The sequence below is a fragment of the Leucopleurus acutus genome, assembly GCF_964270905.1.
Source record: "Leucopleurus acutus genome assembly, chromosome: 4".
Lineage (NCBI taxonomy): Eukaryota > Metazoa > Chordata > Mammalia > Artiodactyla > Delphinidae > Leucopleurus > Leucopleurus acutus.
The window spans coordinates 27866956-27884966 of record NC_139146.1 but is presented as its reverse complement, the minus strand read 5'-3'; the positions used below and the strand labels follow the sequence as shown (position 1 = coordinate 27884966).

Below are 18011 nucleotides of genomic sequence, written 5' to 3'. Positions count from 1 at the left end.
TTACATATTTTACTTACTTATATTATTTATTAATCTGGCCCCCTTCACAAGAATGTTACACAAATGAGTACAGAGATTTTTTACTAACTTGTTCACTGCTGTATCTCCAGCACCCAAAACAGTGTTTTATACAGTGTGTACACTCAATAAGTATTTGTTAATGAACAGAGGAATGTATGAACTAATGAGTGAAGCATTAAAGAAACTTCTGAATCATGAAAATATTGTGATTTAATAATTATACTAAGTGCATGTTATTGCTCTCTAATTCCTGGGTCTGGTATGTCATATTTGACAAATTTAATTACCCAATATTTAATTATTCTTCTTAAAGCAATAATTGGAATATGCAACGCCAAGTCCCTTAACAGAAATTTATTTGTCATAAACCAGAGGATGACCAGGTTTTTAAAGTGTCTTGTATATATTATACTTTTTTTTTTTCAGAAACACTTTACTGACATTTATAGAGGATTTAATTCTCAGACATATGTATTTCTCTTTTAGGTTGGGTGACTGGTAATGGAAAAGGGCTTATCTACCTCACAGATCCCCAGATTCACTCTGTTGATCAGAAAGATGTCACTACCAATTTTGGAAAGAGAGGAATTTTTTACTTCTTTAATAACCAGCATGTGGAATGTAATGAAATATGCCATCGCCTTTCTTTGACAAGACCTTCAATTGAGAAACCAAATAATTCATAGACTATCTAGAGTGATAATGACCACTTAGTGCTGCTCACCAGTGCCGGGCTCTCCCCTCCTTCCAGGGACACCAGTTATGGCACAGCCTGGTTCCTTGGGTTTAGGTGGGAACATGGGACTGGTTCCAGCCAATGATTTGTGAGAGGCATTGATAAGTATCACTTTCAGGCCCATATTAAATTGCCAGGGCAACACCAGGGCAGAGTCTCTTTCCCTCTGCGCAATTACCAAGAGTACACCAGGAGATAGCTGCTCATCAGCATAAGTCCTGCAATGAGGAAATCACAGGAAAGAGCCCCACTGACCCACGATGGACAGAAAACACACATGAGAAATAAACTTTTCTGGCTTAAGCCAGAAATTTTGGAGCTTTTGTCACTGTCCATCAAGACTGATACTATTGGTGTTTTTCTTATTGATTTAGGAGTTCTTTATATATATATTAAAGAATTCAGGCCTTTGTGATATGCGTTCCTTTTTTTTTTTGTTTGTCTTTTGACTTTGTATGAACCTTTTTTCCATGCAGAATTTGTTTTATACACTTGAATTCATCAGTCTTTTATTTTATGGCTTCTAGGTTATATGTCTTCCGTAGATCTTCCCTACTCTGGGTTTTGTTATTTTTAATCCTCCCACATTTTCTTCTAGTGCATTTACACTTGTGAGAGGTCTGAGGGAAGATGGTGCATTTTGATGGCCACCACAGTCTGCCCTTGCACCACACAGATCTGGTGCTTCACACAGGTTTGGGGATCAGCGCCTCCATGAGCTCACCGGAAGTTTACAGAAAGATTGGTGAGCTATTCCCTTACTGCAGTTAGTCTTCGGGGCTGCAACTGGTACACACTCTCTCCCTCCTCCACTATTCATTCTAAATTTCCCTTAACTATTACCTCAGCAAATCTGAGTGCCTTACCTAGTGATGTGACTCAGGCCTACATACGTGCAGGTTCTGAATTCTAAATAGTTATTCCTTTCTCATTTTGAGTTTACTGCACATGTCTTTTCATAATTGCAGATGGAGCAGGTGAGAACCATTCAGATCTCCTGATACGGGGAGTATAGTTGACTGACACCCCCGGCTTGCACCCCTCTCGATCTACCACTGTGTTCACAATTGAAGTCATGCTCCCCCAGTGGCTCTCAGCCAGTGACTAAGTAAAGCAAGGATGCCAGGCGCAAAATACTTCTAACGGTGACTATGCACAAGCTCTTCCCATCAGCCTGACCAGAACCTTCTTAGCACTCTGCTGTGGTCTCTTTTGAGACTCTTCCTGCCCAGTCCTCCTCTGTCTGCCCTCTCCTTTCACAGTGCCAGACCTCCATCATGGTCTCCCCCATTGATCCTTTACAGTCATTTCTCCCAACCAATACCTTATATGTCTAATCCCTTCTTGGCATTGGCTTCTTGAAAAACCCAAACAAACAAAAGTTTATTAAAGAAGAATTTTTAATTTATCTTATTAACAAAATAAAGGAGGAAAATCATAATCTCGAAGATGTAGACAAATCAGTTTATGGTTAAAAAAAGCTCTTTGCAAACTAGGCATAAAGGAAAAGGTTCTGAATCAGATAAAGGGTATTTTAACTTTTTTTTTAAAGGAATATCATAATTAATAGTGAAGCACTTAAAGTTTTCTATTTGAGAAAGGGGATAAGCAAATTAGCTCACTATACCAACCCTATCCACCATTTGGAAAAATCAGAAAATATATATATTGTCTCTGTCCCTGGTCCCTGGCACAGAGCTCCTAAATCCCTTGGAATTTCCTGGTGATAGGAGTGTCTCTTGTTATAATGAGGTGACTCTGCACCTCAATCAATCATCAGTTAAAGTGGGACAGTAAATCAATAGTAAAATAATATTTTGGGGACAATTAGGGATTTGTAATGTGTATTGAGTGTTAGATAAAATTAATGAAGTGACGTCTTTTAAAAATACTAAAGCCAAAAAAAAGTGAAAGATCCTTGGCTTTTTCTTGATAGTCTTGAAGCAAGGAGAAGGGTACATAAGAATTCATTACACTAGTCTTTCCCCTTTTGTGTATATATATATATTTTTTAATTAATTAATTTATTTATGGCTGTGTTGGGTCTTGGTTTCTGTGCGAGGGCTTGCTCTAGTTGTGGCAAGCGGGGGCCACTCTTCATCACGGTGTGCCGTACTCTCACTGTCGCGGCCTCTCTTGTTGCGAAGCACAGGCTCCAGACGCGCAGGCTCAGTAATTGTGGCTCACGGGCCCAGCCGCTCCGCGGCATGTGGGATCTTCCCGGACTGGGGCACGAACCCGTGTCCCCTGCATCGGCAGGCGGACTCTCAACCACTGCGCCACCAGGGAAGCCCCTGCTTTTGTATATATTTTTAAATCTCCAAAAATGTTCTTTAAATGTAAGATCGTATAAAGGAAAAAATACCAAGAAAACTCCAAAGGACTGGATAGATAGAGATGATCAAAACCAAGATTTACATCAAACAAACTAATCAGAAATGAATATAATGAGTGTTCGACAATGTAAAATCCTGCAGAAAAATCAAGAAGAAATAGAATTATGTATTGGGTGAGAGACTGAGGACAGTGAGAAGAGATTGCTAGCAGCAAAAAGAAGCCATTAACTGACAGAGTGACTTTTTTTTTTTTTTTTTTCACACGGGCCTCTCACTGTTGTGGCCTCCCCCGTTGCGGAGCACAGGCTCCGGACACGCACGCTCAGCGGCCATGGCTCACGGGCCCAGCCGCTCCGCGGCATGTGGGATCTTCCCGGACCGGGGCACGAACCCGTGTTCCCTGCATCGGCAGGCGGGCTCTCAACCACTGCGTCACCAGGGAAGCCCCAGAGTGACCTTTTGGATGTTGTAGAACAGGGATCAGCAAACTGGCCCATGGGTCAAATCCTGCCGCCATCTGTTTTTGTAAAGTTTTACTGCAGCACAGTCACACTCACCCAGTTATGTATTGTCTCTGGCTGATTTTGTGTTACAGTGGCAGAGTGGAACAATTGTGTCAGAGACTATTTGTCCTGCAAAGTCAAAAATATTTACTGTCTGGCCCTTTACCAAAAAACTTTGTCAACCCTTGTTGTAGAAGATGAAAGCGGGAAAAAAAAAGGTCGGGATGTTTACACACTTTGTTACATATGGTTTGTTGGTAACATATTACAAAGAAATACTTGATATCTCTACTAACGTAAAAGAAAAAGGGGTAATAATGGGTGAAGAAACTGGAAATTGAAGGTAATAGAGACGTTATTAGAAAGCATATGTCAGAACACATTTTTCTTTGTGAAGTGAAAAAGATAGAATACCTGCTAAGTTAGATGAGACTAGCAAAGTCAGGAATTTGAAAGGAATAAAGATTTTGAAACAATACATATCTCTGTATTTCAAAAGGCAGAAATAGAGCTACTGAGAGGAATTTGCAGAAAATTACATTTTAAAAATCTCTTTAAATTGTTATTTATTTACACCAACACCCATATATCTGGCTTAAGAAATTAAATGTCCTGATCTCTACCTCCTCCTCCCCACAAGAGGCAATCGCTGCCCAGAAACTGTTGGTTCTCATTCCCCTTAATGTTGTTACTCATTTATTTAATATGATACACTTATATTTTGTATAAAAGTAACAATAAATATCCAGTATTTTCTGAAATACTTTTAAGCTTTGTATAAATACAGGAAAAGACCAGCTGGGTTTAAAAAGAGCCACAGACTTTCTCAAAAGTGAAAAATACAGTCACTGATATTTATAATTTAATAGAAAGGTTAAATAGCTGACTAGGCATAGCTCAAGTAAGCATTATTAAAATGGAAGGGAAATGTGAAGAAATTAACCAAAATGCAGCAGAAAGATAAAGGGATAGAAAATATAAAAGAGAGACTAAGAGATTTGGAGGAAAGAAGGAGAAGGTCTAACTAACATCACTAGCTGGAGTTCTAAAAGGAGAAAAAGAGAATGAAGGAGAGGAAATCCTCTCAATCAAGTGAAGGAAATGAATCAAGGAGGGCATGATCCATTGTGTCAGATGCTGCTGATAGATAAGATGAGGGCTGTGAACTACATTGTTGAAGTTAGCGATGTGGAGTTCCCTGCTGACCTTGATATGGGCAGTATAGTTTCATACTGGGGTTGAAAACTTGCCTGGAAAGGTGTGTTAGTTTTCTTTTGCTGCCCAATTAATTACCACACACTTAGCAGCTCAAAGCAACACTCATTTATCATGTCACAGTCACCATGGGTCAGAAGGCTGGGCACAGCTTAGCTGGTCCTCTGCTCGGTGTCTCCCTGGGCTGTGATCAAGGTGTTGGCCAACTGTGTTCTCATCTGGAGGCTTAACAAAGGGAGAATACACTGCCAAGCTCACCGGGTTGTTGCAGAATCATCTCCTCACAGTTGCAGGGCTGAGGCCCACATTTCTTTGTAGGCTGTTGGCAGAGGGCCACACTCACCTCCCAGTGGCCACCTGCAGCTTCCTGCCAAGGGGCCCTTTCACAGCGCCTCTCATCAGCTAAGCTTCTTCAAGACCAGCAGGAGAGCATCTCTTTCCTTTCCAGTAGGTTAAGAGGGAGTTTTATGTAACATAACTTAATTAAGAGCCTATTCTGATGGATAGAAGCCACTTACAACTTACACCCACATTCAAGGGGAGGGAGTTATACAAGGGTGTGATTCTCTGGGGTTTACCTTAGAGTGTATCCACACAAAAGGGTTTAAGAGAGAAGAGAGGAAAAGAACTGGAGGAAGAGCAAATAGAACCCTCTGTGTGTTTTGCTGTAATAGGGAACAAAGGAATGGTGTGGTAGGTAGTGGGGAAAGTGGAATCAGGAGAGATACAGATTCTTTTTTTGTAAATGGGAGAAATTACAGCATATTGATGGGAGAGTTGAAGAGATTGAAGAAATGATGATACAGGAGAAACAGAATAAAGAATTGTTGGTGCAATGCCGTTGAGTAGGTGAGAGGGATGGAATCATTATACAAATGGAGGGAATGGCTTTAGACCAAAGCACGGATAGTTTACCCATGGTAACAGGTGAGAAGGCAGAGCCCTGAGTGCAATGCACATGGGCGTGAATAGGGATGTAGGTAATAATGTGAGGAAACTCTCTGTGAGTCCTTCTCTAGCTCTTCTTGAATTCATTTCTTTCTCTGTCCCTATGACCAGAACCTTAATTGAGGTCTGTGTGATCTATGACTCCTGTTTTGCCCCACATTATCCTCCGAGACACTGGTGATCTTTCTTAAATACAAACCTTATCATGTCATTAACTTGCTTTAAATCCTACCATAAAACACTAACAAACAAGGAGGAAAAAACAGACAAAGAGTGTAAATAGTGAATTCACAAAAAAAGGAAATACTATTTTCAGTCATCAAATCGCAAATGTGTTAAAAGGTAATAATTCTGGAAAGGTTGGAAGAAACTCTCTTAAAACTGATGAAGGGAATGTAAACTATGACAGCCTTTACGGAAAGAACTTTGACAATCTATCATGTTCATTCTTGGACCCAGTAATTGTACTTCTACAAATCTCTGATGAGGAAATAATCAGAAATGTGAACAAATGTTTATATACAAGCATGTCTGTTATAACTTTACTTATAATAGTAAAAAAAAATTTTTTTTAATTAAAAAAAATAATTTTTCAAGAGCAGGGAAATAGTTATATATTATAATTTATCCATATGCCTAAATATTATTCATCCATTGAAATTGTATATTTCCAGAAATATGTAATGATATACAAACTTCAAAGTAAAGAAAAGCAATCTATAAACTAGCATTTATAGTATTGATCACAATCTCAGTATATGTATGTAAATAGAAAAAATAATATATAGACAATGTATGGAAATGTGTATTGTGTTTTTCCCTGGCTAGTGTATTGGTGGTAGGGAATTTTATTTTCTTCTTTATTATCTATATTTTCCAAGTTTTCTGCAATAAGCATGTATTTCTTATACCAAAAAATAGTATTTAATAAGAAATTCAAACGGTTCTCTTTTTCAGTAGAAAGTCCACATTATGGACGATCATATAGTGCTTTCTCCTTTAGCCCATTGCCACTCCCAGTCTTGTAATATACTCTCTAGGAACACCGAACTGCTTATGGTGTCAGTTTGTAGTCCACCCCGCCTCCTTCTACCCCGGTACAAAGATGCTTTGTCACTTGGTGAGTGTTTTCATGCTTATACCTACAGGGACAATTACCCCCTATATCTTCTCATCCTTGAAGAATCACTTCAACCAACACCACCTTCAGAAAACCCTCCCTGATACCCTTCATTCTCATTCCCTCCCTTCCCACAACCTAGGTAAGTTACCCCTCCTTTGAACTCCCCGAATAACTATGCAACGATCACTGCACAGTTATCATGGAAGCTAATATACCCTTGTGTCGTATTATCTACATTATAGGTGAATTATAATTATCTGTCGTATTATTTATGTATTGCTTCATGACAAATTACCCCCAAATTTTAGAGGCTGAGAATAACAATTATCTACCATCTCAAAGTTACTACAGATCTTGGGGATTGGGGATTGGCTTTGCTGTGTAGTGCTGACTCAGAATCTCTCTTGAGGTTGCTGTCAAAATGTCAGTGGAACTGCAGTCATCTGAAAGCTTGACTGGGACTTAAGGTTCTGCTTCCAAGCTTTCTCATGTGACTGTTGGCAGGAGGCATCTTCCTTGATGACTGTTGGTCAGAGACCTTACTTCTTCACCACGTGGGCCTGTCCATATGACAATATGGCAGCTGGCCTCAACCAGAGCAAAAAATCTTAAGGTCAAGAGAGACAGAAGTCACAACATCTTTTATAACCTAGCTTCAGACGTGACATACCATCACTTTTATATTCTGTTAGTTGCACAGACCAACCCTGGTACCGTGTGGGAGGAGATCAAAAGGGCATGAACAGCAAGAGGCAGGGATCACTCGGAGGCCCCCTCGAAGGTGACTGTCTATCTCACTAGCCTAAACTGAGCCTTGGGCCCCTTTGTATCCCCCATCCCACACTTGCATTTTATAGTGTATGCTTAACAGTTGGTAATTAGTTCATTTTTGTTTAAGTAAGTGAGTAAATGAATGAGACATCAGTGGTAATTCTATGTATTTTATATGCTCAGTAAGTGCTTATTAGCTAACTACCTCTTGCTACAATAAGGCAAGAGGCAATGATAATTTATGTCTTAATTATAGAAGTAAAGAATGTCTGAGCTCTCCAGCCTTCAGAAAACCGTTCTGCAATAAGGTGGGTTGTGGGTAGATAAGTGGATGGACAGAAGGATGGAGAAAGTTGGAAGGAAAGAACAGCAAAGTTCCCCTCAGCCCCACCTCTGTTTTTATAAGGAAAACTATTTTGCTTCATCGTGTTTACTTTTTTCTAACTTCTTCCCCCTATTCTTTAATTTCTCATAGCAAAATTGATATTAGGAAATTTTCAAGTAATTTTTAGAAAAATTCCATTATCATTTTTCTAAATAGAACTAAATAATTAATTTATATTATAATCTTTTGTGTGTAGAGTTGTGAAATGACAATATTTTAAAAGCTAAGTTTGAGGAGTTGAGTTCAACGTAAGGAGACAATTTCTGTCCCTTCGAACATCAAAAATGTCAGGCTTTTGTTACTGTCTTTCAGCACTGCTATTGTTTTGAGGATGATGCTTGTTCTGTGCAGTTTGGTTATACAGATGTCCTCTGCCTGAACAGTTCAGTAGAAACTAGGTGTAAAGTGTAAGAAGCAAGAGAGAGTGAGAGAAAAAAAAAATAAATCTCTTTATTATGGTGCATAAACCTTCAGTGTGAGGGAGCTTTGCAGCTGCACAAGGAGAAAAATGCATTCAAAACTATAATGCCAGTGTGAATAATCCTTTCTCAAATGCTGCTTGCAGACTGCTCCAGCTTTGTCAGGTGAACTTGAACCGGGCCATCAGATTGGCCCCCATTCCCATTGCACACTCTGTCTATCACCCCAGGGCATTCACCATCTTGACTGTTGTTTAAAGAGAACAAGCAATCCATCATTGAACCAGGGAGTCACTTTCTCATAGAAAAGTAAAATCAGCATGTGACACTACTCAGCCCTAGTGTTTTGCAGATTAAAATGATACATGGCGACTCACGTGTTACTAGGAAGATTAAGTCAGTTATCTTGTTCTGCTGTCCAGACAAAAGAATTCCCCTCAAGCAGTAAGGGGAGCTTTACAGAAACTGAAAAAGTTGGACTCAACTATACGGTGGTAAATCAGAGAATCTAACAAGAAGGCAGAAAAAGAATGTTACTTTACATCTAGGCACCTTCCCTGAAAAAATGGTACAAAGAAGAATCCATCACGAAAGGAGGAGCTATTAAATCTTTGTACAAGCCTCTGCTGTTTGAGATGCCAATTTTATTACCAGAGATGGGCACGCAATTTATTGTCTGACTGCCTTAGCAATTGATTTAAATATGGTGAAATAAATGAGCAGCCGCTGGCCCTGGGGCAGTTAGCTTCATGAGAGTAGGTTGCAAATCCTGCAGCTACAGTAACTAGTTATTAACACTGTTATTCCATTGTGTGATCTACACAGTAATAAAATTTTTAATGAATCTCATACAGAAATGAGTTCACAATGGAAGGCTGGGATTACAGCCTTTAGTGTAACAAGCTGAGGTAAACATTTATCATATTACAGAAAATAGTATTTTTAAATAATTGAATCTGTAACTGTTACATTTGTTTTCAAAAGTAATTTTCAAAAGGAAGAAGACCCAAGTGAGTATCAAACTGTTTAAGATTAAATAAGTGCATTAATTAAAGTTAACATGAGAAAAATTCATTTCTCTCTAATTAAATTTTTTAACTTAAAATGATATTCAAGTTTAATTTGTGTTTTGCCATTTAAGCCATACACTGAAAATGACACAGGTTAAAGAGAAGGAATTCTGTTTTCTTTTAGGTTCTCATGAATTTTAGGCAACACTGTTGTTAGAAATGTCTTCACTATGTACATTTTGCCCATACTTTGCCAAGCCAAATTCTTCCTTAAAGTACAGACCATTTTTCTAGTCAATGGGGTTTCAAATCAAAGAATGCCCTATTTTGTTACTTTTAACTAAATTTTCAAACATTGCTTATCTATATCCATCTATATATTCTATACATGTTCTATATGAATAAATGATAGTGCTGGAATATGCAAGTTTTCTCTGCCAAGGACAGACACCAGATTTAACCCTCTTTTCCTACACAAATCACCAAAAAGGAGAGGGACTATTTAAACACTTTTGTTAGACATTTGACATGGTCTTTTCCAAATAACAGAAGGACCCACAGAGACTGGCTTTGAAGGGCCGTGTTCCCAACGTGGTTTCAATAGGGAACATTCTCTCTGGGCTGAGCACCTGGATCGTGTGCAGCGTTCCCTTGGGCTGGACAGCAGTCACTGAGCCACCTGCATCGGAGAGGATGGTATATGAGGGACGGGAGCCTCTGGCCAGCTGTATCCTTCCCCAGCCTCCGGGGCATGTTAGTGCAGGAGCCAGGCCAGGCCCGACCAGCACACAGGCATCATCTGAGTGGCTGGCCTCTTTGCCCTACCATGGACATGTTAGCAAGGTCCTTCAATGGGTGTAGATAAAGGTTAAGTGCAGTGGAGCCTGGGGCCGTTGAAACATGCCTTGTGCAAAGACTCAAAGCCATAAATTGTACTGACAAAGGCAATTTAAAATATCAAAGTCCTAGGTCTTTCAGACGAGCACCAAGGAAGACGATGTGAGATGGAGCTGGATGTTAGTGAGAGCTCTGCAATTCAGCGTGACATCGACAACTACTGCAAAGAGACCCGAGCTCATCCCCTCCTGCCTGCTCTCCTCACTCCATCCCGGCAGCATGGCCCCTGCCCTGTCTGAGCTGAGCAAGGACACAGTCAACAAACAAAAAATTATTCCTAAGCATCTTGAGACAACATGATCACATATAAAGGCTAATTAAACTTGGCATCTCTAAAACTCTGCATTGCTAAGTATCAGCTTTTATTACATTTCACTCTTGGTTACCAGAGGGAAGGGGAAAAATGCAAACAATCAAAAAGAAGCCTTTTGTTTAAGATCCGTTCTACATAGGCCAGTGACACATTGTTGTTGTTCAGTGGCTAACACAGTAGCTGATGATTGGGAGACAGAAAGCTCCAAATTGCCCTGGATGTGAAGAGATGCCAGATTTTGTCAGTAACTTAAAAATTAAATTAAAAGACAGATCAAGATGAATTAAGTGCTTTGGTCACTTGGTATACATCAACTATTTTAGTTCCTTGGTGATTTTTGAAGATGTGCCCAAAATGCCTTGCTCAGAACATTTACCAACCAGAGTGTATCTCAAATGCTAAAATGGTGAATTGAAAAAGGTGAATTGAAAAAGGTGAATTGAAAAAGAAAAGTCAATACTTTATCAATTTTAAAAATCAGTCCAGTCATCAAGAAAATATTGTTTTCATGAAGCATTTTATAGTTCAGTACAGCTAGCTCATGCAATTGCTAGAAGAGAGAAGAGACCCTGCCAAGTGATTTGTGTATTTATTGTAGTGTTTCTCCTGGAAAGACTAAATATATATTCCACCCTGCTGACAGTCGCTTCCCTTTTGCCCCTGCAAAATAACCCTAGAGTTATTTTCTCTTTCAAACGCTAACAACATCATGTTTCTTGTGAAAAGAACTAAGACTCAGAGAGCCAAAGGCACCTAAGTCTAAATTCAGAAGTATGACTTTTCAGGAAATACAGCCACTTTTTTTTTTGGAGAAAACTGTTTAAAAATCCAGACTGAATAGCTGCTTCTCAGTTGGAAAGGTCACTTTAAGTGCACTGTCCACAACATTAACTAGAAATGACCCTTGTCATCACTCTCAGCATGTGGGACAGAAGAAACAAATGAAAAGGCACACCCAAAAGATGGTTTCTAGAATAGGCCACTTGGATAATAAATGAGACGCTGTGCTCGTGGACCACATGGGCTCCTGAGGCATTGTTCCCACTGTGAGAGCATGCTGGGTGGCTTCGAGATTACAAGGCTGCAGAGAACTGCAGCATCTCCACTGGACCATCATCCCAAAGTGATGAAAACACTGTCTAAAGTTTCCCAGCTAAGAACACTCCTTCAGTAATGTATTTCAGATTGTGATGTTGTATTTTGGTGATTGTATATTCCTTCCTATGCACATTTTTAGGAGAATAAATCAAGGAAAATGTTTTAATTATATGATGTGCACACAGTTTTTTTCCCCCTGGTATTTAGCTGTTGTCGGGAAGGACTTCACTAAGCAGAATGTTCTTTGTCCTTGCTACAGTAAACAGTTAAATTATAGAGCCAGCTGGTTGCTTGCCAGGGAGGTTGGAGAGGAAAGAGCATCCTGTCTTCACTTTTCTTCCCATGTTACCAAACTGCTTCTTATAGACCCCCATCCTCATCTCCTGCACCCTCTCCTCTTCCTCCCTCCCTACCTCTCTAAAGCCAAAAACATTAAAATTAAAAATCGAGAACTTCTGGCACTGAACTGATGGGTGGGGCTACACCGATTTTCTGGTCTTTCCTCTTCTGGGAAATAACTTTTAAACATCAGCAGGTGGTGACGTCACTTCTAGTTCTACCTGCAGTCACTCTCATTAGGCCTCCTTGAAGGGAAGAGTCTGGTGAAATCACAGGTATGTGCCCTGGCTCTGCCACTTACTAGAAGAATGGTACCTAGCCTCTCAGAGCCTTAGCGTTCCCATATGTAAAATGGGTGTAAAAAGACACACCTTGTGATGTTGTGAGGATGGAGATAATGCATGTGAAGGACCTAGCTCAGTGGCTGGCACATTTTGGTGTTCAGTAAGTGATAGAAGTTTGTTATCATTATTATCTAAACTCTTTCTCCTTTGCAGTCCTGCTGAATTCATTTCCCCAGCCCCACTTTCACTAACTTTAGTGGCCAAGGCCACTTAACTGCAGGTAACCTCAGACTCTCCCCCCAGATGCAGGGGATAGTCTTGCTTTTAAGAAGTCATTTCTTTTTTTTGAAAATTTTTATTGAAGTATAGTTGATTTATGATGTTGTGCTAGTTTCTGGTATACAGCAAAGTGATTCCATTATATATATATATATATATATATATATATATATATATATATATATATTCTTTTTCATATTCTTTTCCATTATGGTTTATTACAGGCTATTGAATATAGTTCCCTGTTCTGTATAGTAGGACCTTGTTGTTTATCTATTTTATGTATAGTAGTGTGTATCTGTTAATCCCAAACTCCTAATTTATCCTCCCCCCACCCTTTCCCCTTTGGTAACCATAAGTTTGTTTTCTATGTCTGTGAGTCTGTTTCCATTTTGTATATAAGTTCATTTGTACCTTCTTTTTAGATTCCACATATAAATGATATCATATGATATTTGTCTTTCTCTTTCTGACTTATTTCACTTAGTATGATAACCTCTAGGTCCATCCATGTTGCTACAAATGGCATTATTTCATTCTTTTTTATGGCTGAGTAATATGCCGTTGTATACATGTACCACATCTTCTTTATCCATTCATCTGTCAATGGACATTTAGGTTGCTTCCATGTCTTGGCTATTGTAAATAATGTTGCTATGAACATTGGGGTGCATGTATCTTTTCAAATTAGAGTTTTCTCTGGATATATGCCCAGGAGTGATATTGCTGGATCATATGGTAATTCTATTTTTAGGTTTTTAAGGAACCTCCATACTGTTCTCCATAGTGGTTGTACCAATTTACATTCCCACCAACAGTGTAGGAGGGTTCCCTTTTCTCCATACTCTCTCCAGCATTTGTTATTTGTAGACTTTTTTTAATGTTAGCCATTCTGACTGGTGTGATACTTCATTGGAGTTTTTTGGTTTTTTTGGTTTTTTTGCGGTACGCGGGCCTCTCACTGTTGTGGCCTCTCCCGTTGCGGAACACAGGCTCCGGACGTGCAGGCTCAGTGGCCATGGCTCATGGGCCCAGCCGCTCCACGGCATGTGGGATCCTCCCGGACTGGGGCACGAACCCGTGTCCCCTGCATCGGCAGGCAGACTCTCAACCACTGCGCCACCAGGGAAACCCCCTTCATTGGAGTTTTGATTGCATTTCTCTAATAATTAGTGATGTTGAGCATCTTTTCATGTGCCTATTGGCCATCTGTATGTCTTCTTTGGAGAAATGTCTATTTAGGTCTTCTGCCCATTTTTTGATTGGATTATTTGGTTTTTTGTTATTGAGTTGTATGAGCTGTTTGTATATTTTGGAAATTAAGCCCTGTCGGTCACGTCGTTTGCAAATATTTTGGAGAAGTCAGTTCTAATCAGGGTGTGAAGAAGTGGGAAATGCAAATAACAAAAACAGCAACAGTAATAGTTTCCATTCATGTAGTTATTTACTAATGCTTATTCATCATTATCATGTCATTTAAACTGTATCAAATTACTGTTTTTTAAGTCAAAATAGTCTAATATTGACAAGTTCATTATGGCCTAGCCTAAATAATACTCAACATGATCCTCTTGTTCTATCTCTCTTCAACCTCATCACCAGGTAGTCCCACATCCACCCAGCCTCATCTGACTGCAGTTCCCCAGGTAAGCCTGCCCTCCTACAACTGTTTCCCGAGGCTCTTAACCTTTGCCTGCAATATCGTCCCCTACCTCTCCTGGGAAGCTCTTATTTGCCCTTCAAGACAACTCAAGTTTCACCTCCTCAGGGAAACCTTCTCTGACTCTTCTCCTACTTCCCTCTAGTTACACATGCACACAAACACACACTTGCACGTACACACACACACACACAGAGGCTCCATTACACCATCACCAACCTTTATGGTGGGACCTCAGCTGAGCAGTAATTGCTTGTTTATGTATCTGCCTCCCCCATTAGATTATGAGTACGTGAAAGCAGAGATTGTGAGTTCATTTTGTCAGCACCAGTGCCTAGCCTAGCACTTGGTCGTTAATAAGGCCCTGTTGAATGAGAGAATTAAATCATTAAAAATCACAAGATTAATTAAGAGTGTAGTTTTATGATTGACCCATTGTGGCATAACTCCTGGTGTAATACACTATTTAACATTATGCCACGCACATTGCACGTGTTCCATAAATGTTTGTGAACTGAATGAATGAATGATGGCAGGTGAAAATCTCTTAATTAGATCCAGAGGGTCCTCTTTATTTGTACAATCCAAACAAGAAAGGCGTTCGTTCTCAGACACTGAAAAAAACTATGCCGCCATCTTTGTCTTACAAAAGACTCATCTGAATGATAATGAGTGTGGAAAATGGATTAGCTCCTGGGTGGACAGGTTTTTTCTGTTTGTTTGTTTGTTGTTTGTTTTTGTTTTTCAGCTGGGTAAGAAAGTAAAAGAGTGATGAGTGCTCCATGGCTTAGGGAGATTTAGTCCCCTCTTATTTTCCATGATTTTAATTTTAGCGCTTATTTAATTAAGAAAATTAAACTATTTTGGGTACATTAATTAAAATTGATAAAAAATAATGGTTCCCAGGGTTGTGTTAATGTTGATTTTTATCATTATTTTATAACTCTGGAGAAATTGGTTATCATCTGTTCTTGGATTCTAGTGATAAGGCATCATTATCACCAGGAGTATTCTACTATTATGTGGCCAAAATGTGTTAGTAATCAAATTTTTTAAAATGATCAATAAATGTTGCTAACCCTCATTGTATGTATTACTACATAATATGCGTCAAATAAAGTACTGAATTATTTTTTAAATAAGCAATAAAGAAGACCTAATTTATGGGTCTTGGCTCAGAAACCAAGTGTTTTAAAGTGCATTATTAAGAAGGCTGTTTTTCAAGTTTCATGAATTAAAGACTGTGGTTCATCCTTTAGCCAGAGCAGACAAGCATCATTGAGATTAAGGATACATCATAAAGCTAAAATCAAGCAAAACAGACTTCAGAAAAAAAAATTATCAGGGATAAAGAGGGGTTTTAACTGGGTAGTGTGAAGTCTATGGATCAAATTGGGAATCTAACGAAGTGTCTGACTCCATTTTTGATGTTTGATGATTGACAGCTGTGAAGCCCCTCCACTGTCCCTTACCTCTCTTCCCCACATCGGGATAAGCTGACCAGAAAGCCTAGGTGCTTTTTTCTTTGGCACCAGCAGGAAGTTAAAAGCATGAAACCCCAGCCCGTGGAAAGGACTCTCACACCAGCCCTACCCTCTAAACTCCATGAAACACTAAGCCCATTCTTTCAAGCCATTTTACACTTGTTTGGGAGGCTTCCTTGTTCTCCCCAGGAAGCCGTGTTATGTGAATAATAATCTCACACCCTTTTCGTGCATGTGTGGCATCGTCAGTTTTGACATCCAAATTTTGGATGGAGCAGGGGATCCATTGTGCATCTGCAGGCTGACCACAGTAGGGGAAAATTGATATTTTTAACAACGTGGAATCTTCTGATCCATGAGTACCATACATCTCTCCATTTATTTAAGTCTTCTTTAATGTTTCCATAAATACTTTCTGGTTTTCAGCATGCACATTTTGCCCATATTTTGTTAAATTTTCCCTAAGTAGTTTATATTCTGATGCTGTACATAGTCTTATTTTCTTGTTTCGATTTCCAATTGTTCTTTACTAGTACCTAGAAGTATAATTGAAGTGACATCAGCAAGATGGCAGAATAGGAGTTCTCCGCCTTCATCCCCCCACAGTACATCGACTTTTACAGTCACCCACGGATAAGAGCACCCTTGTGGGCATCCAGGAGTCCAGCAGAGAAACCCCAGCATGCCACTGAAGCAGAAGAATCCAGGAATAGATTCATTGGAGATGGTAAGAGGAGCAGTTTCACTTTGCCCACATCACTCTTCTCCTAAGGCTCGGTGCCAGGAAAGACCCCCACAGCCATGACTTCTTTCACAGGGAAGACTGAGAGCATGTGAGTGAGTGCCCAGGTTCCCCAGCTGGGCAGGATGCTACCCAAGAGACCCACTTCTTTCTCACTTCACCCAGATTACTGAGGGGATCTGCAACCTTGAGTGTTGGGAGAAGTTGAGAGTACAGCAGCCAGGGCTCGGAATTCAGCAAAGGAATACTACTAATTGCTTCATGGTTCTGCCTACTAACTGATTCACAGACTCTTGTCAGAAAGTCCCTCCACGAGAAATGATGGATGCCTCACATGCAGCCCCCCCCAACGCCCGCCCACATGCACCCCCAACGCCTAACTGCCCCCCTCCTCGCGTAGCCATCTTCTGTGGACAGTGAGAACAAGTACTTGCAGATGACTAGCAAGCAAGCGCAGAAAGCCAGTCTAATTCTGCAAGATTAGATGAAGACTCACAGACTTGAGCGTTTCAGAACACTTCATCAGGGAAAACAAATGGGACACTTTCAACACCTAGCCAGGCTGTGCAGGACTGAGAGAAGGTATACACTCTTAGGAACTTCCCCAAGAAGGAACAAAAAGTGTGGAGCAGGCACACCCATAGAAAAGGTCTGGAAAAGCCTCAGAACCTCTGGCTGGGCTATCAAGTGAAAGTATCTCTCTGCTAAAGCCAGTCACTAAAGCCTAGAGGTGACTGCTTCTTCAAAAGTGAAAACAGCAATGTAAGACTTCAAGCAAGGAGCATGAAAAATCAAGGAAACATGATATCATCAAAGAAGCACAATAATTTTCTAGTAACTGACCGCAAAGAAATAGAAATCTATGAATTGCCTGACAAAGAATTCAAAATATAATAATTGTTTTAAGGACGCTCAGTGAGTACAATTCAGTGAGCACACAGATAGACCGTGTGACAAATTCAGTAAAACAATGTATGAACAAAACTGAGAGTTTCAATAGAGAGATGTAAACCACCTGAAAGAGAAATTAAGAAAGCAATCCCATTTACAATAGCATCAAAAAAAAAATAAAATACTTAGGAATAAATTTAACCAAGGAAGTAAAAGATCTGTACACTGAAAACTATAAGACATTGTTGAAAGGAATTGAAAAAGAGACAAATAAATGCAAAGACACCCTATGTTCATGAATTGGAAGAATTAATATTAAGATGTCTATACTATCCAAAGCAATCTATAGATTCAATGCAATCCCTATCAGAATTCCAAAGGCTTTGTTCATAGAGATATTTAAAAATCCTAAAATTCTTACAGAACCACTAAAGGCCTCAAATACCCAAAGCAATCTTGGAAAGAAGAACAAAGCTGGAAGTATCACACTTCCTGATTTCAAACTATATTGCTTAACTATAGTAATCAAGAGTATGGTACTGACATAAAAACAAACA

General features: G+C 39.6%; 1 protein-coding gene across 6 annotated transcripts in view; it reads left to right on the top strand.

The window, feature by feature from the left end:
• ALPK1 (alpha kinase 1) overlaps window positions 1-1542 on the top strand; it is a 121520-nt gene extending 119978 nt beyond the window's left edge. For 5 of the 6 annotated variants that reach the window (XM_082837751.1, XM_082837753.1, XM_082837754.1 and 2 more), the window contains exon 15: window positions 508-1176. In XM_082837751.1, coding sequence (XP_082693877.1) covers window positions 508-707 — 200 coding nt within the window. In that variant the 3' untranslated portion in view covers window positions 708-1176. Of the gene's footprint in view, window positions 1-507; window positions 1177-1355 lie in introns of those variants that run through there. The other variant, XM_082837755.1, reaches the window with a different exon arrangement.
• The last annotated feature ends 16469 nt before the right edge of the window (window positions 1543-18011 follow it).